At 38.6% G+C, this 25,017-nt stretch overlaps 1 protein-coding gene across 2 annotated transcripts in view; it reads left to right on the plus strand.

The window, feature by feature from the left end:
* EML5 (EMAP like 5) overlaps positions 1 to 25,017 on the plus strand; it is a gene marked incomplete at its 5' end in the record, with an annotated part of 98,085 nt that overhangs the window by 46,496 nt on the left and 26,572 nt on the right. For both annotated transcript variants that reach the window (XM_083375224.1, XM_083375225.1), the window contains 8 exons: positions 2,695 to 2,822; positions 4,429 to 4,570; positions 5,827 to 5,979; positions 7,035 to 7,166; positions 8,086 to 8,174; positions 10,474 to 10,650; positions 11,691 to 11,892; positions 12,679 to 12,805. In XM_083375224.1, coding sequence (XP_083231350.1) covers positions 2,695 to 2,822; positions 4,429 to 4,570; positions 5,827 to 5,979; positions 7,035 to 7,166; positions 8,086 to 8,174; positions 10,474 to 10,650; positions 11,691 to 11,892; positions 12,679 to 12,805 — 1,150 coding nt within the window. The remainder of the gene's footprint in view (positions 1 to 2,694; positions 2,823 to 4,428; positions 4,571 to 5,826; positions 5,980 to 7,034; positions 7,167 to 8,085; positions 8,175 to 10,473; positions 10,651 to 11,690; positions 11,893 to 12,678; positions 12,806 to 25,017) is intronic.

Genomic DNA, 25,017 nt, shown 5'->3' on the forward strand with positions numbered 1-25,017 from the left:
TGTTGAAAATCTTTTTCTTTTTCTTTCTTTCTGCTTGTCTTATCATTTCCTTTCTCTCCAATGTTCCTGACATCTCTACAGTCCATTTTATCCAATCTGTTTCCTTGTCCTTAGATTTATTTTGTAGTCTTAAGGGATAAGTTGTTTTTTCCAATTCTTGTGATTTTTTCCCCACTAATATTAAATCATGTTTCCTTGTTTTGTTAAGTTCCATCTTTAAGTCTCTATTCTCAATTTTGTATCCACTTATCTGTTTTATCTGCTCCTTCTCTGTTGTTTCCTGGGAATTTTTTTTTTGTAGAATTAACTTGGGAATAGATTGATTTATATTATTTATATTATTTAGAATTTCTTTGTGGTTTAAAATCATTGTTGTTTGCATTAGTTGCAGTATACTATATATCTGCTCCTTTGGAGTATTTATGTTTTCTTGATATGTTCTTTCTACATATCTCTGATCCATAATGGCCAAGAATTTGAATTTTTCTCTTCTTTCCTTTTCTCTGCAAATAGCTTTAGAGTCCTGGTTAAAAAGATATTTGTACTCCAAATAGTTTAAAAAAGATTTTTTTTGAAATTTATAATTCTCTCTTTGTCTACAGCCCAGATTATTATCCTTTTTTGTCACAGCTGTTCTTTGTTGTTAAAGCTTTGAAGGTCACAAACACCAGTTAGCTTTTCCCAGGTTTTGCCAAGGGACGTGGTGGCTCAGTGGGTTAGGACACTGAGCTTGTCGATCAGAAGATTGGCAGTTTGGCGGGTCGAATCCTGAGTGCCACGAAGCAGAGTGAGTGCCTGTTACTTGTCCCAGTTTCTGCCAACCTAGCAGTTCGAAAGCATGTAAAAATGCAAGTAGAAAAATAGGAACCACTATGGTGGGAAGGTAACAGTGTTCCATGCGCCTTTGGCATCTAGTCTTGCCGGCCACATGACCACGGAGACGTCCTCGGACAAACGCTGGCTCTTCAGCTTTGAAACGGAGATGAGCACCGGCCGCTAGAGTTGGAAACAACTAGCACACATGGGCAGGGGAACCTTTACCTTTACCTTTTTATATGAAAGTCATAGCTGTCATAGTCTTCATCCACCACTAGGTGTCAGCATCTATTTGTTTTTCAATTTCCCAAATGAATAGTTCTCTTTAGAATGAGTCTTAATCATTCAACAATATTAAATTTATCCAGATTTAAGTTTTAAATTTCAGATTATATATTTATTTCACTTTAATATATTTTGATCCTCCATAAAAAGATTAATTCCCCGCTTCCGTTAGTATAAGGGTGGGGTGGAAATCCCCCTCCTTCCGTTTTGGAGATATTTTGCTTCTTGGGGATCTTTTCCAGGAAATTAAATATAGAATAGAAAAGAGAAGATCAAATTTCTCACCCAGTTTCAAACACGCTGTTCACAGTTGTGCTGATTAGTACTTTTGGACTTCAGTTGCAAGTAGCTTGGGCTGGTCGATAAAGTACCGTCAGCCTTTCTCCTGTCGAATGGAATGGCTGCTGTCGTTCCAGAGTCGCTGGGACACCCTTCTTTCTTCACTGCCTCTCCAGGATGACCTAGACCCATTTAGGGTCCCCTGGCAGGGTGAAATTAGCCGTGGGGGTGCGGAGAATCTGCAAGCCCACGAGTGGTCGCTACCATGCAAAACCAAAAGTCCTAATAAGAGAATCTTGAAAGCCTGCCGGAGTATCCCTCAGTCCACTTTTATACCAAGGAGAAGCAAGATGAGTTTATTTTGATTCTCTTTCTCAAGCCCACTTCATTCTCAGGATCAAATTATCATTTACTTTTTAATAACAGTTCTTGCATTTGTTCTTCAAAATTATCTCTGAATATCTTGTATAAGTTATCTCTACAGTAGTCTTCTCCCACATAGGGGGCAGAAGCCATGCTGTCATTGTCATTTCTTCCACCTTCTTTACCTCAGCTTGCACTCAGCTGCACCAGAGGGGGGACTTCTTTCTCTACCAATGCCAAGGTGGCTGGTGAACTCATTGGCAAAATGGCTACCCGAAGAGATGGCAAGCACTCATAAAAGCAGCCAAACAGAAGGTTGCTTTCTTCCTGTTCTTTGTGGGCTAGATAGATATATTTCTTTTGTGGATTATGGACCAGCATATGATGCCCTGGTTAAAACAGTAACACCCCCAAACAAAAAGCAACATCACCAGCATAGCTCACCTAACTTCCTGATCCAAATGCCTGAGGAAACACAATCTTACAACACAATCAGTACAAGTTTTGAGTTGTGGCTTAAAACAAAAAAGCTCAGTTCACAACTTTACGAAAGGATAATAAGGTCAGCATTCAGCTCTCTCTGGTGGATTGATGTTGCTCAGGCTAGGCACAGCCACAGAGAAGCCATGACTCCCAGCTCTAATAAGATGGCATTGTTTGATGATGGAAGAGACTCAAGAGCATGTCCTTCTTGTTAAATCTGTTGTGGTACGTAGAAACAATCATGCAATTGTGCTATGCATGTCTGCATAAATATGTCCCAGTGAGTTCAATTAGATCAATTCACAATAAATAAGCATTGGATTATCAAAGATAAATAAGAAAAATGTATTTTTAAGCAAAGATTATGTTAAACTTTAGGAAACATAATACAATGTTCCAATAATAAATTGGTTTTATTTATATAATGATTGTTCAAATAGAATTCTTTATTTTCTTTTACCCATTTAGGTCTTCTTTTAGAAGATAATCCTTCTATCCGTGCCATATCATTAGGACATGGTCATATTTTAGTTGGAACAAAGAATGGTGAAATATTGGAAGTTGATAAAAGTGGACCAATAACTTTACTAGTTCAGGTAAATATTAAAAACATCTCTTATTTAATAGTGTAAGTTTTGGAATGTTAAAATAGTGAAGTAAAATTGCAGTGAATTAGAAATAATTCACTGCAATTCACTATTATTACTATTATTTTTTAAAAATAATAGTGATAGTGATACATACATTGTCAAAGACATAAAAACACATAAAAAGTGCTGTGACAAAAAAGAATCCCATATGTCATTATAACAATAAACAGTTATAATTCCATATATACTGTAGTTGTCTACTGCAAATATTACTCAAGTTGAATATATTTCTGATACATTTACAGAGCTCTTTTTAAAATCTGTATAAATTTTTTAAATCTGTATTATCTGTGTTCTGTATAAATGAGTCTCATATTTCATTATATGTGTCCATATAAAATCTACATTTATAGACAAATCTATAGATGGCAGTCAGTCCATTGAGTGAAAATGGACATAAATTTATCTTTTTAATTCTACAATATGAGTCTTTTGGCAATATTAAGGGGACATGGAAAATTCATTTATGTTGTCCAGTTGTCCAATTCCATGTACTGTAAGAGAATATTATCCTTTGAAAATTTTAGCCTTTGTTGCATAATCTTATTTATATAATCCATTACTATCAAAACTTGGTAAATACAGGACATTGTAAAAACATGTCTTCTAAATAAGCATTATCTTATTATGTCTCCAGTTAAATGCTGTTTTTAATCAATTTATACATCCATCCATTTTGCCATTTGTGGCTCTGGTCAGCAGGCATAAGGTCAAACAAACACCCCACCCAAAGAACCCCCAGGTAATACAATAAGAATCTAATGGTACCCAAATCCATATAACATCAGCTACTGAATACTAAAGAGTCCCATTGAAAATTGGATTGGCAGGATCAACCATGTCTTGCTTTTCCCTTCATGCATTATCTTAGCAAAAGAAAGAAAATTATATATTGAGGATGGGAAAGAAGTGGGTTTGTGATGTCTTAAGATCCTTTACCCCAGATATGGTATTTGGGCACAATGTTTCTGATCACAGATGCCAAACTACTTGCTTCATTTGATTTTTTTTCATGTTGATGTAATAAAAAATAAATAGGTGTGTTACATAGCTAGGCTCCAATCTCAACTACTTCTCACTCCAAGAAATATCCCAATGGTGTACTTAGAAAATAAAATTAGAGATACTTGCAGCCCAGTGCCTTGTTTGACAAATGCAATTCTACCCAAAAAAAAATTAAAAAACATTTGGGAAATAGCGAGAATAAGAAGGAGGAATCTTATTAGTTTTCCTTTTACTAAGTGGATGTTTTGTGATTGGCCAAACTGACTAGGGTAGCTATTTTATCAGAATGTCTATAACATGCTGAAATATTCCCAAGATGTTCAATGACCTTTTCCAAAGGTCCATGTTATAAGTGTATCAGTGGTGGATTCAGCCAGTTTGCACCACTTCGGCAGAACCGTTAGCTAATTTTTTGTTGCCCAAGCCCAGAATAGACTTCCGGAAGCGGCATCCACACAAGAGAACCGGTTGTTCACATATTTGAATCCCACCGCTGAAGTGCATCACTATCAGCTGTTAACTTGCAGAGGAAAATTTGTTTTTACAGGGTCATATGGAAGGAGATGTTTGGGGTTTAGCCTCTCATCCTCATTTACCTATTTGTGCCACTGTAAGCGAAGACAAAACCTTAAGAATATGGGATCTTTCACCAAGCCACTGCATGCTAGCTGTTCGAAAACTGAAGAAGGGTAAGATTACTGTGGTTTCCTTTTCCAGTCTTACCCACATCTTTGAATTTTACCAAGATTCCAATTAAGTGACAATATAACAATTTGTTAAGTATTAAAAAACAAAAATTAATTTGAATTTTAAAAATGGAATCAGATTGCTAGAGTGAATGAACCACCAAGATATGTTGATAATTTTACTAGAGCTATCAGGGTAACTTACAAAGCAAATTTACTCACTAACTGCTTGTGGAATATGTTAACTCATTTTACTATACACTATGTCCTCCTAGAGTCTTTGTGGGTAAGAAATATTGGGCATAGAGATAAGGATGGGATTTGCTGGGATACAGGTAACCACATTTAGGACCAGCAATTTGGTCATTAAGTGAAACAATTGCTAAGTGAAAATATGACTGAGCTTATGATCTTACTTTAGATCTTATTTTAGATCATACTTACATTATGAAAAGGTCATGAATGCAAGGACTTCTCACGAAGTTTACTTTTGCATCATCATAAGTGAATGTTTGCTAAATGAAGGAGTCACCAAATGAGAGCTTCATTCAATGTTGCATGAAAATCCATTTGTGAAGAGGTCAATTTTAGGTATTTTTCCCCTTGCAATGTTTAGATTTTTGGAAGAAATATTTCTATGTTTTTGCAATACAATGAAATAAATTAAGCAATCAAATTCCAGAATAACTGGTGGGATGTTTTTATTGATAAACTTCTCATACAGCGACTAGATAAGATAACATGTATTAGAGTATTAGGTATTAGAGACACAATTAGACAGGAAGACATTTGAATGACATGTTGATCCTTCGGTCTAGGGAGTGAGGAAAGTTTTGATGTGTTTTGTAAGGGAGATCTGTATCACTGCTATACCCTGGGAAAAGGAGAGGAGATCTGAGTTTGCTGAGTTCTTGAGGTATAATGGTCAGAAAGTGGGCTGGAGGCCTTGCAGCATAAGGAGATGGAAGCATGTAAAAGTTCTGATGGTGAGTGGGAAAAAATGAATGAGGGGAGCGATATTGGAGGTGAATGGAGGAGGGTTGTGGGACAGATGATGGGAAGGATTAGGTGAGTGTAATTATTACAGGAATGGAATAATGGGGGAATGGAATTTGAAGTGAGGCGATGCTGGGAAAAGATAAGAGGATGAAGACTGAATAACAGCAGAGATAGAAGTCAAAGTGTTACCACCATTCAGGATGGTGTGGGGCTGGAGATCAGAATCGGCAGGTATGCAGCATGTCTTTTTCTTTTCACAGGGGGAAGATGTTGCTCTTTCTCACCTGATGGAAAGGCATTGGCAGTAGGTCTTAATGATGGCAGTTTCTTAATGGTAAATTCAGATACTCTGGAAGATCTCGTTTCTTTTCATCACAGGAAAGATGCTATTTCAGAAATACGGTTTTCTCCTGGTAAGTCATTGGTTTCAGATCAGATGACACCTGATAATAATAGTGCTTTCTGTTCAGAAGAATTGAAATGAACGTTTATAAGACTGCGTTTCACTACAGTAGCAGACTGCATTCTGTAAGGATGAAGATGTACATACCGTAAAACCTAGTAAAAAACCTTAGAAATCTCAAGGTTCAAACCTTTAGGAGGAAACATCTGAGGTGAGCCCATACTGTTAGTGTTGCATACCCACTGGAGCATGCTAAAACAGATCACAAGTCTATTTAACTGAGTATTGTGTCTGTACCAGTTATGAAGAGCTCTTTTTTCTCAACCTAGAATTACATTGACTTTTATGTAGTATGTGAAGAGTTGTACTGAAAAAACAGGCATATTAATTTTCTACCCATAATATGATTGAGATGACATTTTAATTAATTTTAATTTTTTCCTTTGATCAGTTACCCAAGACTGAATGTAACATTCTCACTATTTTTAGCTTCTGAAATGATTGTGAAATGGAAATCATCTATACAGACATCTTTCTTACTTGAAGTAGTTGTGATATTTTGGAAGTAATAGAAATAAATTAAGGAAAACAGAAGTTTTCTGTTTTGATGTGACTTGTTAGCAGTCTTCTAATATTTGAAGGGCTGACACAGAAAGAAGAGGGTCAATCTATTCTCCAAAGCACCTGAGGGCCAGACAAGAAGTAATGGTTGGAAACTTATCAAAGAGAGAAGCAACCTAGAACTAAGGAGAAATTTCTTGACAGTGAGAACAATTAATCAGTGGAACAGCTTGCCCCCAGAAGTTATGGGTGCTCTATCACTGGACGTTTTTAAGAAGAGATTGGACAGACATTTGTCTGAAATGTTATAGGGTCTCCTGCTTGAACAGTGGGTTAAGTTACAAGACCTCCAACATCTTTTCCAACAACTCTGTTATGTTGCTATTGTTAAAACAGAAATGATTCTAGGTAAGGTGGTCCAAATGTTGGTATATGCTGAGGGCACTACCAGTAGAATACTGAAAATGATATGAAAATACTTACCCCCTTATAATTGCATTACAGGTGCTGGAAAATACTTAGCTGTAGGATCATACGATAGTTTTGTAGATATCTACAATGTAATGAGCAGTAAAAGGGTTGGAATCTGCAAGGGAGCTTCCAGTTATATAACCCATATGGATTGGGATATAAGAGGTAAGGAAATATAATCACTGTAAAATGATTATTCTTAGTGGCTGATGGTGGGGTAAATGGCAAAGCCAAGTGATGCAATTGATGGAGCCATTTAAATACAATAGTCTATCTTCTTCTCTTTAAAAATGCTAACACTTAAGTACAATAAATTACACTAAACATATTTTGTAATGAGGCTTCCCGATAAAGCCTATCTTCCCATTATTTTTCCAGTGTGATGGGACAGCCTTAGGATGGAGACTTTTGTCACTGGGGTTTTATATCTCTTGGGGAGCCAATTTTAGCTGGAGAATTTAGCCAAATAAATAGATAGGAAAGATATTGGAAGCAATCTGTGTTTGGAGCAAAATCAGCATTCCCTGGGAAGTTGAAACAATTCTCTTCTGTGCTCCTTAGTCCACAAAGTACATAGAATCCTGGTGACCTGGGTGGTTTGCCCAGATGCTGATTACTCTGTGGGCACCCTTTGTGATTTGTCAAGGATCTGCTTTCCTCCTTCTTGGCTTTGGGAGTCAAGTGTGTGAAATGGACGTCGGATCTCACTGCAGCCAATTTGCTTGGCGAATGTGTGACAGATACAAAACAGCAGCAGTGTTCGTACAGTCTGCTCGATGCTGCTGGATACTGCTATGGCCTGGAAAATTGCAGGTGTCACAGCTGTTGAAATAAATCTCTGCCACTCACCCTGATTCCAAGCAATTGTCCCTGATTACAGTTCTACAGTTTTAGAAAATGTAAAGCTGTACAGGGTAAGTTTCTGATAATTCTGAAGGATTCCTAAATAGGTAATTTCCAAATAATAGTGATAGATATCTCCCAAATGTCCTGAATAAGTGTCATAATTTAATATTCTATGATCAATCAAGCATTTGGTAAGATTATCAGTGAACTGTGCATTTTTATTTTTATTTTTTTTCAGGCAAGCTTCTACAAGTCAACACTGGTGCTAAAGAACATTTATTTTTTGAAGCTCCACGGGGGAAAAGGCAGATAATTTCTACTGCACAGGTAAAAAGATACCCATCATTTGGTTTAATTATGTTTTATTTGGTCATTTACATTTGATCATTTATTTGGGATTTTTTTTTCTACCATTAAATTTCTAATAAAAAGAACAAAAATGACTTTTTAATTATAATATAGCAGAAAATGGGATTTTAAACACAAACGTTTGGGATAACACAAACTTTTATTATTTGAATGGCACCTCTCAGTATTAAAATGAAGTAGAACATGATGCTTGCTTGCTTTTCTTAATTTGTATAAAGGCCACACCTTAAATGGAATCAGGTTATATCTTTTTATAAAAATAAAATCCATTAGGTCATGTCTTCATATAAATAATGCTAAATGATAAAGAAAGCAACTCACTGCAAGGATTGTATAAAACAAAATTGAGGAGTTTTGAGTAATATATTTTTCCAGTAATATATTTTTGAGTAATATTTTTAGATGCTAAAAATATATACCGGTAGTTGTACAAAATTTAAATTGCTTATGTAACCTATTAGTTAAGTTTCACTGGATCTTCAATTTCTTTTGGATAATGTGCTACATTAAAGCTCTCTTACATGCCACTGAGTTTATAAGAGGTACACTGGCAAAATAGTGGCTATGTGGAGCAGTGGTGCTCCTGGAAAAGTTCCTTTATATCCTCCAGATTTCCTATCTTTAAAAATATGCTTATTTTTTGTTAATGAAAAGCTAAACATACATTTCTACTATATTTGTAGGAATGTCTCTGATTTTATGTGACTCCCTTTTAATTCTTAAGAAATAAAATGGTGACTGAATATAGCCCAGTCTTTTGTTTGGAAATATACTCTTCAGTCGCTTGTAAAAGAAAAAGTTATCTGAGCTTATAGGCTACTGGGACTCTACGAAAGGAGGTGGGGTGTAGTTATAGATATAATAAAAGGGTGGTTTTGAATGGCCTTACCCTTTAGTGGCAGCCATAATTAAGAATGTATTTTCTCTCCTTGGCAGCCATTTCTTGAGCATATCCAAACTATAGTCTCATAACCTCCCCCAAAAGTCCGTCTATTTTCTAGAATACTGATTCATATCTACTGTGTGATTATTTTTTCTTTATAAATCCTGAAATGTTTTTCTACAATTAAATAACTGTTCTTTCCATGCTTATTTAACAACTTTTGATTGTAAAAAGCATTAGTACTATTTTCTCCCACAAAGCTAGCAGCCCTACTTAATATTATGGTTTACATCATTGAAATAGTCAATGGAAACAAACCATTAGAAGCTACAAATAAGCAATTAAAGAAATTTAATAGAACAGCCTAGAATAGCATAGTGAGTATTGCTGTGTTGCCCTTTCAGGGAGACTAAGAAACTCATCTCTATGAATTCAGTTCAAATGCTACAAGTATGATTTACACTAATCACCAGCAAGACACAGGAAGTCAAGGTATGTCCAGGGAATCTTTATGATTTCCATATAAAAAAGGGCCTTCCCAAAACTTTCTTACAAATGAATAACAAGAACATAAAAATCACGGCGGCTCCAATCATATGTGCATTATATAAAAGTAAGCTCTGGTTAACCAAGTAGGGCTTATTTCCAAGAAAACATTCCCTGGATTGTGCTGTAACTACTGCAGATTTATTTCCTCTGCAATTTACCATATGTCATTCAAGAGAATCATGTAAGCAGCAAGTTTCCATTGCGGGACACAGTGGCAATGGAGTTTAATGCACAGCTTATAATAGCAATTTCTGAAACCATTATGTTTACATGTTAGCTATAAGTCTTCAGTCAGTCAGAAAAATAGTTAAAACTAGTAGTTAAAATAAAGCATTAGTCCTCTATTAAGTATTACAGCTGAAATATCCGTTCAAATATTTTTTGGCTAAAATTAAAATAGTATTAATGATCAAAATAATTGTCAGGCATGTAAAGGTACGATCTCATTTGTAATAGTTTTGCATTTTAAACTAAAATTCAGTTTAAACTAGTATATTGGCTAATAATTAGGTACATGCATCAGATTTGACCAAATCCCAATCCCTGGAAAAAGTGGATTAATTCAGAATAGATGTTCCTCAAAGTGGAATTAAAAGACCTAAACCACGTTTCTGGTTGAGCCTTAAGGAAATGCCAGTTTTACCTATTTCTCTGGAAACATGGGCACCATAAAGAAAAGGATTATAGAAACTGTAGCCCATAAAAGAGACAAGTGTTTTTCATATATGATAACAGGAGAAAGAAGGAAGAATATTTAATGTTAGTGAATGACAAGAATGCTTCTAAATCAGAGTAATCTTTGTGATCAGGTTACTATCTTTGTAGGCAGAAAAGATTTCTTGGGCATCCTGGACAAGTGTTTTAGGTACAAGCTGTGAAGGAATATGGCCAATAATTGGAGAAGTCACAGATGTAACTGCTTCGTGCCTCAGCAGTGACAGTACAGTCTTGGCAACAGGAGATGATTTTGGATTTGTAAAACTTTTCCACTTCCCTGCCAAAGTAAGTAAAATTAATGGTTACATAATAAAATAAGGCAATCCTGTAGTTTTTTATATTTAGCAACACACTAATTAGGAGGAATTTACTGTATTTATGTTATTCTTGAGTGCAAGATCTCTATATCTATCTGTCTGTCTGTCTGCCTCTCTATCTCCAGTATATATGATATTAATATAAATATATGGATAAACTCCTAGTTTTCATAACTTTCATTTTACTTTTTTTGTCAAACCAGTGACCCTTTCATAATGCAAATGTTCATTTTATCAATTGCATTTGCCAAATTATAAAGTAGAATATACAAACCTTAGTTCAAAAAATGTTTAAATAATTTTTTTTAGTTTGAAAAGGTACTAAAAGACTCCTGGTTTATAACAAAAGTGAATTCATCCTATGAAGATGTGGATTTATTGTGTATGAAGAAGGAGCAGCTCCATTGGAAAGATAAAATTATACCAGTGTTAAAATTGTGGATTGTAAATACATGTTCCTTTTGCATTTATGAACTGGCTTTCTGTCAACACAGTTGAAACATATTATTAATTATTTTCTGTGGTAGCAATTTAATGAATTATTTAAAAATTAGGCTGAATCATACCCGTTGTTTGTATTATGCTTTTTGTGTGTGATTTTTTTCTTTTTTCCCTATAATAATTTTAAATGAAAGTCCATGCAAATTCTGAAATATTCATAAAGATACCAATCAAAGTTCATAGCTGTGTTAATGATTAGGAAGAGTTCTTATGTTAAATGTGAGCATAAATATACACTTATGCATTTCATGATAGAATGTTCAAAGCCTAAAGTATGTGCTTATTTCAAAATTATTTTGCTGGAGTTCTGCAAATTTGGGTTTTAATCTAATATCTCCTCTCCTTTATATCTGTTCTAGTAAGAATCCTAACACTGGTTTTAACTGCATAAATGGATGAGTCTGCAGTTAAAGCAGAAAGAAACAAAAGCACTGACATTTTAATGTGTTTTTTAGATTATTCTTTTTATTTAATTGTGAATTAAACATTTATATATTTCACATTTAGGGAAAGTACAGCAAATTTAAGCGGTATGTGGCTCATAGTACACATGTGACAAATGTTCGCTGGACTCACGATGACAGTCTATTAGTCAGTATTGGAGGAGGAGATATGTCTCTAATGCTGTGGACCCATGAGATAGAGGGTCATCGAGAAAGTAGGCAGTGTGATAGCGAAGAATCTGATCTGGATTCTGAGGAAGATGGGGGTAAGTAACTATTCAAATTTTAAAGAATAAAATGATTTCTTTTTATAAAATCTTCAGTATGAAATAGCAACTATACCTGGGGACGTATAGTCCAACCATAAGATCATAAGATCATATACCTAGCAGTTCGAAAGCATGCAAATGCAAGTAGATTAAAAGGTACCATTACCAGGGGAAGATAACAATGTTCCGTGCATCTTTGGCATATAGTCATGCTGGCTACATGATCATGGAAATTGTCTTCGGACAATGCTGGTTCCCTCGGCCAAGAAATAGAAAGGACCACCGCGCCCTAGAGTGGAACATGACTGATAGGGAAACCTTTGCCCTTTTTATGCCTGAGGAGGGGAGTATGCTCTAAATGAGGTGTGTCCAACCCGCTGCCTACAAGCTGCATGCGGCCCTGGATAGATAGTAATGCAGCCTCACAAGTTCATAAACTTTTAACATGATTATGTGATTTATGTACATTAAATGTTTTAGGGAAATTCCTTCATTTGTTGTTTGTACCTAGACTATTTACTTGCTTTGTATTGCTAATGCTTGCTTAAATAGGATAAAGTGTAACTTGTCATTTTATTGCAGAGTGTTATTTAGAGTGAAATGGCTCTTTTAGGAAAAGAAAGGTTCTTCCTGTTGTTTGAAAGACTATATTAGAACCAGACTACTGATTTGTTTTTGATAGTCTGGAAAAAGGACCCTTATATAAATAAATAAAAAATAATGTAATATATCTAGCCTATTTCTTAACTCCAATAACTATTACAATTGTGATTATTTTATTAGGATATGATAGTGATGTCACAAGAGAAAATGAAATTAATTACACCATTAAAGCCTTATCAACCAACATAAGACCTATGTTTGGAATCAAGCCTCATCTACAGCAAAAAGAGCCTTCAGCTGATGAAAGGTACTTCTAAGTTTGCGGGGGAAAAAACACTATATGACCACTATCTTGCTACAGCAACTCTGGGTAACTAACATGCATATTATTAATTAATTAGTAATAAGATGCTTGAACTTAGGATCAGTGGTTTAGTTAAGGGCCTAGTAGATCCCCATTTCTTCAGAAATAATTTATATTACATACTTCAAATTCTTTAACTGAATATTTCATATTTGCAGTTCTCCTGTGAATTCATCTGAATGCAACTCTGGATTTTAGCCATGAACCTTAGTTTTAAAGTCCTGCATGGCATCATTAGATAGGATGACTAGTGCCCAGGAGAAACTCCACAGTAACTCTAACCTTAAGATGGGAACGTTGCGATAATAGTTTTCCTACCAAGCCTAATAATATATTCTTTTTTTCATGCATTATTCAGACAGACATTTGAAAGTGTCAGTTCTAGCACAGCTGGAAGCAAAACATTTAAGATTTGTAGGAGATTCTTATAGGAAGGCTGAAAGAGAACACAATTAACTCTAGTAAAGAAAGATCACCGCAGAGATAGATTTACTCAGAGACCACAATGTCCTTGAACAGTGCATGGATGAAAAAATCTAATATATTTAAACACTTTCTCGTAACACTGGTAAAAGTATTTATTTCTAAGTTTACAGAGACTCACAATATATTGTACATCTTGTCCATTATGCTTTACGTGTACAATTTGTATTTAGTATCAGTATCTTTGTTCAAAATTTACCTTGGGAATCAGTCTAGACACAGGCTTACTAATTGCAAAGTATGAAAATCATTTTAATATGTCATAAAATATATCCTCTACAGATTATTATTCATTTTAAATATTAGTGAATCAAACAGTAATAATCCCCTTAAGTAATTTCAGTTCTCTTTTCAGTACATTTACTGTACACTGTGCATTGTTTGTAATTTAATTTTCTTGTTTATTTTTTATGCTTGCTATGAAGGCAAGGAGTTGTAAGGTGAGCTACTCTTTATAAAATCACTATAAATCATGTTATCAGGTCAAATCTCATTAGAAAAAGAATGGGTTTGAACTTAGAGAAATGATATTATTTGTCAAGTGGGATTCTAAGAAACACTGTGTTGGAAAGGTATGATTTCTTTTAGCTGTGTTTACAGAATTATTTGAATGTGAAATTACCATATTTTAATCTCCAGCAGAGTAATCCTATGATTGCTGGGGCAATATCCATCATGTATTGCGGAGGCTATTGGATATAAATGAATTTCTTCCCTATGAGAGTGGGAGTATGATATTCTTAGGAGAAATTTTATACAAAAATAGGATAGTTGTTTCTGCAATCAGGAAATAGGATAGGATAGTTGTTTCTGCAATCAGGAAATCACTATCTTAGAAAATTCAAAAGGCATATTACTGAGGCTGGATTATTACTGGATTATTACTGGATCTGTTACACATACCGACACATACCTATCTATCATATATGTTATAAGGGTCGGGCAACTTTGCTTTACTTAAATCTTTATTGTCTTCTATCCATCCATCTATAGTGTGAGAAAGTAGACCAAGCTTTTTAAAGAGGATATGTTGCCCCAATGCTTTGAGCAGCACTGAGGTTCTTTTTATTTTTAGGAATGGATTGGGAAAATAGTTTGCACAATCTGTGTGTTTGTGTTTTGTTATAATTCAGCTGTTCTATAACTCAAGAGTTGTTCCTCACACTCCTCAGGTTGTCAATTGAATTGGTTGTGGAATATTACAAGGGAGAGTTGGGAAAGAAGCTTGTTTTAGGAGAAAAACTACCAGATGTTATGTTGAATAAATCACTGCCTTGCACATCTTTACTTCTTAAACTTGTTAAAAAACACACCTGAGTACAATTGTCTGTGAGGAAAGTACAAGAAAGCGGTGTTTTAATTATGTTCTTCTTTGGTTATGAATATTGATTACATTATTACAAAGGGTAAGAAAGCTGCTGTGATCAACCAGCTTCTCCTAATAGTTTCCACACAGAGCATTTTTAAATAAAAAACTATTTATTTATTTATTCATACATACATACATACATACATACATACATACATACATACAATTCTGAGGCTTCCCAACACTGGGCAATATACAGAATTAAAAGCAGAAAAACAATACAAATGTAAGCGTCTGGAGAAACCAACACTTTATCAGATAAAATTTTACAGGGGGAATAGCCAATTTTTCAGTGATGTTTTTAATTTAATTTAATTTAATAATATTTATATACCGCCCTTCTCCCTGAGGACTCAGGGCGGTTCACAGGGCAGAATAAAATACTAAATACAAACGTTAAAACAAGATTAAATAATTGCCCATATTAAAACAGTTGGAATCAAGTTCTAAAACACCAAATTAAAATTAAAACACAAAAATAAAAACCCCACCAATCCCCATCAGGCTAGGCCGGCTTGAACAAACAGAAACGTCTTGAGATCGCGACGAAAGGAGCGAAGATCGGGCGCCATCCGGAGCTCTACCGGTAGCTGATTCCACAGCTCCGGAGCGCCCACAGAGAAGGATCTCCCCCTGGGGACCACCAATCGACATTCTCTGATCGGTGGCACCCTGAGGAGGCCCTCTCTGTGGGAACGCACAGGGCGCAGGGAGCTTGATGCCGGCAGCAGATGTTCCCTAAGGTACTCCGGCCCCATGCCATGAAGGGCTTTAAACACTGTTACCAGTACCTTGAATCTCACCCGGAAGACAACTGGCAACCAATGCAGCTCACGGAGCAGCGGTGTAACGTGGGAGTATCGGGAGACTCCCAACACAACTCTCGCGGCTGCATTCTGTACCAGTTGGAGCTTCTGGGTGGTCCTCAAGGGCAGCCCCATGTAGAGAGCGTTGCAGTAGTCTAGACGAGAGGACACGAGCGCATGAGTGACCGTGCACAAATCATCCCGGCTAAGATAGGGCCGCAACTGGCGCACCAGGCGAACCTGGGCGAAGGCCCCCCTAGTCACAGCTCCTATATGGTCTTCCAGGGTGAGCCGTGAATCTAGGAGGACTCCCAAGTTGCGAGCCCTATCTACGGGGGGTAATAGTTCACCCCCCATAGCCAAAGGTGGAACATCCGAATAAACCCGGGATGAAGGTATGCAAAGCCACTCAGTCTTGTCGGGGTTGAGTTGGAGTCTGTTCCTCCCCATCCAGACCCGAACCGCCTCCAGGCACCGGGACATCACGTTGAGGGCATCACTGGGGTGGTTTGGGGTCGAAAGGAAAAGTTGGGTATCATCAGCGTACTGATGATACCCAACTCCAAAGCCACGAATGATCTCACCCAGCGGTTTCATATAGATGTTGAACAGGAGAGGCGAGAGGACCGACCCCTGAGGAACTCCACAAATGAGAGACCTCGCGGTCGACCTCTGTCCTCCTGCCAACACCGACTGCGAACGTCCCCGGAGATAGGAGGAGAACCACTGTAAAACTGTGCCTCCCACTCCCAATCCCCTGAGACGCCGCAGCAAGATACCATGGTCGATGGTATCGAAAGCCGCCGAGAGGTCTAATAGGACTAGAACAGAGGAATATCCCCTGTCCCGAGCCCTCCAGAGATCATTCACCAGCGCGACCAATGCCGTCTCCGTGCTGTGCCCGGGCCTGAAACCCGATTGGTACGGGTCTAGATAATCCGCTTCATCCAGGACCAGAGGGAGCTGATGCGCCACCACACTCTCAACAACCTTCGCAAGAAAGCGAAGGTTGGAGACAGGACGAAAGTTGTTTAATACAGCTGGGTCCAAGGCAGGCTTCTTGAGGAGAGGCCTCACCACCGCCTCTTTCAAGACGGCGGGGAAGCAACCCTCACTCAGAGAAGCCGATATAACTGCCTGGAACCAGCTGCGTGTCCTCTCCCGGGCTGCATAGACCAGCCAGGAAGGGCACGGGTCCAATAAACACGTGGTGGTGCTCAGCCTCCCCATGATCCTGTCCACTTCCTCCGGAGTCACAGAATCAAACCCCTCCCAGATGATATCGACAAGACCGCCAGTGTCCTGATCGTCAGACTCTGCCCAGTCAGAGTCCAGACCGGTCCGAATCCGAGCGATTTTGTCCGACAGATGTTGGTTAAACTCCTCGGCACGACCCTGCAAGGGATCCTCCCTCACCTCCTGATTTAGGAGGGAGCGAGTCACCCTAAACAGGGCGGCCGGGCGATTATCTGCGGACGCGATAAGGGTGGCGAAGTGGTTAGACCTCGCCTCCCTTATCGCAGCGAGATAAGACCTAATGTAGGCTCTTAGTCGCAATCGGTCGGATTCGGATCGGCTGGACCTCCAACCGCTCTCTAGGCCCCGTCTCCGACGCTTCATCTCCCGAAGCTCCGCAGAGAACCATGGAGCTCGACGGGATCTGCACCGGGTCAGGGGCCGCAGGGGTACAACTCGGTCAAGAGCCTCAGTGGCCGTCCTTTCCCAGGCTTCCACTAAGGCATCTGCCGAGCTGTGAGCAAGGGAGGCAGGTGGGGACCCCAGCGCTGCCTGGAACCTCTGGGGATCCATTAAGCGTCTGGGGCGGTACCATTTAATTGGTTCCAAACACCCACGGCGGGGGGTGGCAAAACGGAAGACCAGCTGCAGGAGATGATGATCGGTCCATGACAGGGGCATAATAATTGGAGAGCCCCCACCAAGATCATCTAACCACCGTCCAGATAAAAAAACTAGGTCAAGGGTGTGGCCTCCCTCATGAGTCGGTCCCGAAATTACTTGCGTCAGGTCCATGGCCGTCATGGAAGCCATGAACATCATCAGGCTAGGAGCCATATAATACCTGAGCTGATAATGTTCCAGATGGCACGTGTCTTAGAGACTGGATGAAAATTATTCAGAATTGTTGGATCTAGGGCTGGTTTCTTGAGGAAGAGTTACATCACTACTTTATTTAAAGATGGAGGAATCAGCCTTTCCATAAAGCAAGCTGTAATTGCATGGGTGCAACTATATGTCATCTCCCTGGCTGCTTTAATAACCCTGGAACGGGGGTGTCAAACTGCCAGCCACAGGCTGGATGCATCATGGCAAAACCATGCCCACCCTATTGCCGGCAATGGAAAAAAAGTCATGCTACGTCGTGACACATCATTTTATGTTGAGAGTTTAACGCCCCTGCCCTAGAACAACCTGAACAGGTGGCTGAGCTGACCTGTCTACATCATGAGTGACAGACTTAAAAACAGCCCAGGTAAAAGACATCAAATACCTTAGTTGGACTTGAAACTTTGAGTACATTTGAAAGATTTTATCCATCAAGTAGCTAAAATAGTCTTCAAAGCAACTCTATGAACCCTGAACTCCACCAGGAAGGAAGAAGACACAGTAAACAGGTCCATTATAAAGATATTGGTGGATATAATAATAAGAGTAGAGAAATAACAATTTGCCATCATAGGCTTATTTGGGTTTGGCCAGATTCATTCTTTGCTCTAGTGCTCTTACTGATGCAGATCTTTCATTTTCAAATGACTGTTTCAATGAAGCAAAACTATATCAGATCACAAAGTTAGTATATCTTTGTTACTATAACTAAAAATCTATATCAAGCAATCTTATAAAATTATGCAAGTTTTAGAATCCAGAAAGTATAGTCCTGCCTTCAAATTACCCTCCCCTGATACAATTTATTGTTGTACTAGTCCCTATGCTGGCAGGAGAATTTTAGTAAAGCACTTAACAAATGAAATGAAAATGATACTGATCAGAAGTATTCCTATGAGGAGATTGAGTAGTAGGTGGAACCGATCCAAAGTTTATACAGTCTAGGTCGTGTATTATAATTTGGATGATATAAACATTAGATAGTATTGTGGGAAAAGTTAGCGTATTGTAAATAGGCGCATCAAAATCTTCATCTGTAGAGTTCCTTCCAAAACAATTGCTGCTAGTACTGTTTATCAAATGAGATTATGTAGCTGTTCTTACTTTCTTTCATACCATTTTTCTTGTGCAAAGAAAAACATTAAAGAAGTGATGAGGAAAACATGGGGAATTTACCAGTGGAAGCTGGCTATCCTTCATGAAATTCTGTATATGAGGCAGGGTGACCGCATAAAGGCTCTGTTTTACTGACAATGCAGTTCAATTCAGAGGTTCTGAATATTGTTAAGTGATGATAAGAGACATGAAACTCCACATATCACACTCCCCATACTTTTCTTGATGTGTCCAGTGGCAATAAAGGAACAAGCGTTACTCAGAGTTGCTTGAACTTGTCTGTTCATCATTGGGGATCTGAATAAATCATATGAATAAGAATATATTAAATTTATATGCAGACCTACTCTCAGCAACTCTAGGCAATGTAAAAGTGGATCCTTGAAAAATGTTTGAAATTTTTCCTTCAGCCTTTTACCATTTGGTAGTAATACATCCTCAAAAAAATATCTTAGACTCAGGCATTGTGCTGAAGAGAAAATTAAGAGAATTCTATGTAAAATCTTACCTATTATGAGGAAAAAATATTGAAATTTTTCCAAAAGCATCTATTTTAATGTATCAGTTTCAAGCCAGATTAGAATAAGTAATCATCTTCTTTTTCCTATCTGCTGCTGAAAAGAGGTTCCAGGTAATACTTTCTCTTTCACCCACCTACTCCATATTTCTGTATCATCTTTCATTGCCCTACAAAGCTATCTGCCACTGTAGTGTCATTATTTATTTATACCTGCACTTGCCAACATTTATCATGCTATGTTATTTGCATACATAAGTAAATATTTGTAAAGTAACTGCTATTATATAAACAAACATAAAATAAAACTAAGGTGTGAAATTCCGTCAGTTGTCGAAGACAAGTTGACATAGGTTTTACTGGAAATGTTCCATATGGTACTAGTTAATTTAGGTCCCTATTTCACATTTATTTCCAAGAGGTGAGTGAAACTTCTGCCTGGGGATAAAAAAGGTAATAGCTAAATCAAAAAATATACAAGAAACTGCTTCTCTGTAGACTTGTTAAAGAATTATTTAATAGTATTTATTTCTCTGATAAAGAACATTTTACAATTATTGTTTTTATAAATATAAGACGGTGTATTCTTTCACTCTGATTCTTATGCTGCCAATTTTGCAGATTGTCTCTACCTCATAGATGGATAGAATTGTATTATTGACATAGAACTATAACAAACTGCAAATAAAACACATTAAAAATAAAACAAAACAAAATAGGATAAGAATAAGATAAGATTTGTGCACCGCTAGGCAGTCATAGTATGGCTAATTTTACAGGCAATATTAACAGACTTTAGCTACATTCAAGCAAACCAAATAATACTGATCTGATAACAACAGTTGTATATAAAAATGATCAGGATTTCCTATGTGTTTTACCATATAACATATTATAAGGGAGGTACTAGGATCCTTATAAAGGATACAGTATAGCAAGATATGAGATATAATCCTAATAGCTCCTATCTATAGGGTTCAGTGTTAGCTCATAAGGAACTTTTTTACACTGGCCCTCCAATACTCCTATAAGGAGAATGTTGCATTAGTCCTCTTCAAAATTTTGGAACAAATTAAATGATGTATATATCTTGTTAATTTGAAATAGGGGTCTTAACTGCTCAGAAAAACATTTTGTATTGAGCAGACTATTGCTTCTGAGCTTCTAGATCTTCATTTATTTTATTTGTAAAATTTATTGGCCACCCATCTTACCCAGAATCACTCTGGGTGGCTTACAATCATAAAAGATAACAACTGTATAAAGGTAAAATATATAAATAACACATTGCTTAAATGCACAGATTCACACACATAACCTATCATTAAGAACAATCTTCTGGAAATGCTAAGATGTTAGAATTTTTGGGAAATTCTCCTGGTCCATACTGATACATAGCTGTTCTCAATAAGTAAAGAATGCAAACCTGTGGGGGGGGGGGGAAATAGTATTTTCAAGCCAGTGTGGTATAATGCAAGTCTAGGCACCTGTTTCACTTTAGTCAGCCCTATCTCTTTCCTTCCCCTTCTGCCTTGTCGTGGCGAAGGGGCTTGCATAATTCAATGAAGCTATGAGCTATGCTGTGCAGGGCCACCCAAGACAGACAGGTCATAGCAGAGAGTTCTGACAAAATGTGATCCACTGGAGAAGGAAATGGCAACCCACTCCAGTATCTTTGCTATGAAAACCCCATGGACAGTACCAAAAGGCAAAACGATATGACGCTGGAAGATGAGCCCCTCAGGTTGGAAGGTGTCCAATATGCTACTGGGGAAGAGCAGAGGGCTAGTACTAGTAGCGCCAGAAAGAATGAAGCGACTGGGGCAAAGCCGAAAGGACGCTCAGCTGTGGATGTGTCTGGTGGTGAAAGGAAAGTCCGATGCTAAAGATTTTTTCTCCATAGGAACCTGGAATGTAAGATCCATGAATCAAGGAAAGCTGGACGTGGTCAAACAAGAGATGACAAGACTAAACATCGACATCTTAGGAATCAGCGAACTAAAATGGACAGGAATGGATGAATTTAATTCAGATGACCATCAGGTATACTATTGAGGGCAAGAATCACTCAAAAGAAATGGAGTAGCCTTCATAGTCAATAAAAGAGTAGGAAAAGAAATACTGGGATACAATCCCCAAAATGACAGAATGATCTCAGTTTGAATCCAAGGCAAACCATTCAATATCACAGTAGTCCAAGTCTATGCACCAACCACCGGTGCTGAAGAGGATGAAATTGACCAGTTCTGTGAAGCCCTACAGCACCTTATAGAACTAACACCAAAAAATGATGTCCTTATCATCATAGGGGATTGGAATGCTAAAGTAGGAAGCCAAAAGATAACCGGAATAACAGGCAAGTTTGGCCTTGGAGTAAAAAATGAAGCAGGGCACAGGCTGATAGAATTCTGTCAAGAGAATACAATGGTCATAGCAAACATTCTTTTCCAACAACCCAAGAGACGGCTCTACACATGGACATCACCAGATGGTTAACACAGAAGTCAGATTGACTGTGCTGTGCAGCCAAAGATGGAGAAACTCTATACAGTCAGTAAAAACAAGACTAGGAGCTGACTGTGGCTCAGACCATGAGCTTCTCATTGCAAAGTTTAGGCTTAAACTGAAGAAAGTAGGGAAAAGCACTAGGCCACTCAAGGTATGAACTAAATCATATCCCTGTTGAATATACAGTAGAGATGACAAATAGATTTAAGGAATTAGATCTGATAGACAGAGTGCCTGAAGAACTATGGACGGAGGTTCACAACATTGTACAAGAGGTAGCAACTAAAACCATCCCAAAGAAAAAGAAATGCAAGAAAGCAAAATGGCTGTCTGAGGAAGCAAATAGCTGAGGACAGGAGGGAAGCGAAAGGCAAGGGAGAAAAAGAAAGATACACCCAACTGAAAGCAGAATTCCAGAGAACAGCTAGAAGAGATAAAAATGCCTTCTTAAATGAACAGTGCAAAGAAATAGAAGAAAATAATAGAATAGGGAGGACTAGAGATCTCTTTAAGAAAATTGGAGAGATGAAGGAAACGTTTTATGCAAAAATGGGCATGATAAAGGACCATTCTGCCACTAACAGAGGCAGAAAAGATTAGGAAGAGGTGGCGAAATTACACAGAACTATACAAGAATGAGCTTAACGTCCCTGATAAACATGATGAGGTGGTCACTGACCTCGAGCCAGACATCCTAGAATGTGAAGTGAAATGGGCCTTAGGAAAGCTGAGCAAAAACAAACCTAGTGGAGGTGACAGTATTCCAGCTGACCTATTCAAAATCTTAAAAGACGATGCAGTAAAAGTGCTACACTCAATCTGCCAGCAAATTTGGAAAACTCAACAGTGGCCAAGATTAGTTTACATTCCAATTCCAAAGAAAGGCAGTGCCAAAGAATGTTCAAACTATTGCACCATTGCACTCATTTAACATGCTAGTAAAGTTATGCTTAAAATCCTACAAGCTAGACTCTAGCAGTATGTGGATTGAGAACTACCAGAAGTACAGGCAGGATTTTGAAGAGGCAGAGGAACTAGAGATCAAATTGCCAATATACGCTGGACCATGGAGAAAGCTAGGGAGTTCCAGAAAAACATCTACTTCTGCTTCATTGACTGTGCTAAAGCCTTTGATTGTGTGGATCACAACAAACTGTGGCAAGTTCTTAAAGAGATGGGAGTACCAGACCATCTTATTTGTCTCTTGAGAAACCTATATGCGGGTCAAGAAGCAACAGTGAGAACTGGACACGGAACCACTGATTGGTTCAAAATTGGGAAAGGAGTCCAGCAAGGCTGTATACTGTCACCCTGCCTGTTTAACTTATATTCAGAGCACATCATGAGAAAGGCAGGGCTAGATGAATCAAAAGTTGGAATTAAGATTGCCGGGGGAAATATCAACAACCTAAGATATGCAGATGATACTACTCTAATGGCAGAAAGTGAAGAGGAACTAAAGAGCCTCTTGTTATGAGTGAAGAAGGAGAGTGCAAAAATTGGGTTGAAACTAAACATTAAGAAAACCAAGATCATGGCATCTGGCCCTCTCAATTCCTGGCAAATAGATGGGGAAGAAATGGAAGTAGTGACAGATTTTATTTTCCTGGGCTCCAAGATCACTGCAGATGGGGACTGTAGCCCAGAAATTAAGAGACGCTTGCTCCTCGGGAGGAAAGCCATGGCAAATCTAGACAGCACACTAAAAAGCAGAGACATCACCCTGTCAACAAAAGTGCGTATAGTCAAGGCTATGGTCTTCCCAGTTGCAATGTATGGTAGTGAAAGCTGGACCATAAGAAAGGCTGAATGCCAAAGAATTGAAGTCTTTGAACTATGGTGCTGGAGAAGACTCCTGCGAGTCCCTTGGACTGCAAGGCGATCAAACCGGTCAGTCCTAGAGGAGATCAACCCTGACTGCTCTTTAGACGGCCAGATCCTGAAGTTGAAACTCAAATACATTGGCCACCTAATGAGAAGGAAGGACTCACTGGAGAAGAGCCTAATGCTGGGAAAGGTTGAGGGCAAGAGAAGAAAGGGACGACAGAGAATGAGGTGGCTGGATGGAGTCACTGAAGCAGTAGGCGTGAGCCTAAATGGACTCCAGAAGATGGTAGAGGACAGGAAAGCCTGGAGGAACATTGTCCATGGGGTCGCGATGGGTTGGACATGACTTTGCAACTAACAACAACAACAACAATCTCTTTCCTTAACTGGAAGATAAAGAGCTAACTAGAAATTACCTTTAGGAATTTAGATTAGACCCTTCCAAGAGGAGAAAGGATGTGTAAAAGCCCAGCAGGGCATTGAACAGTAATTGCACCTATCTGAATATACTTCAGTGCTGGGATATTCTGCACTTCTCTGGTAAAATGAAAGGTGCAATGTCGTGTGGTCGCACAGAGAGACGGACACTTGAGCTGGGTAGTACTTCTTTATTGGGTCAGGAATGAAGCTGGGGCAAAGGGGTTACCTGGCATCTCTTTATACCTGCCCAGGTGAATTGCGACCAATAGATTCAAACCTGGGCTTCCCATCAGTGCAGGTGGCCAATGGATTTAAACCCTGGCTTCCCGCCAGAGCTGACCATGCCCTGAGGCTGTCAATGACTTGCTCTATTCAGGCTTTCCTGCCAAAAGCGGTTATAGCCTGGAGCTGTCCAGCCCCCTGCTGTGCTGACATTCCATGTATGCTTTAAGAGCATACACTACACCCCTTCCCCCATAGTGAGGAATTACCCTCTGTCATTCTGTCTCCCATAACTATGTACACTTATTTACACTATACACAAAATTTACATTGGTTATCCCTTGGTTGCTTCTCCACCCCCCTAAGACCGCACATAGTCCGCGAGGTAGCTTGGAGCCTTGTGCGGCCGGCTTGATCTTCTTGGGACTGGTTCTCCTGGTGGTGTGGTGCTGTTTCTAAACTCTCCCCCTTGCTGTGAATGTTGTGGTGGATTGTGGTGTGTGTTTGTGTGTGTTGCGGTGCCTGGTTTTTGTGTTCTGCTGGGTTCCGGTGATTGCCTGGCTACTCTGTCCGTCTCATGTCTCAGGTGGGGTTGCCACTGTGCCCCTTTGGTAACCCTCCTGGGTGTTTGTGTTTGTGTTGGCGTTTGTGTTGGCTCTTCCTCCTCAGCCCCCAGTGTGTCCTCAACAACCCTTTCAGGAGCCCTTTTCCTCAGCTGGTCCAGGTGCCTCTTCCAAAGGAGTCCGCCTTCTACCTTTACTTT

This window comes from Vipera ursinii (genome assembly GCF_947247035.1).
Source record: "Vipera ursinii genome assembly, chromosome: 1".
Taxonomy (NCBI): domain Eukaryota; kingdom Metazoa; phylum Chordata; class Lepidosauria; order Squamata; family Viperidae; genus Vipera; species Vipera ursinii.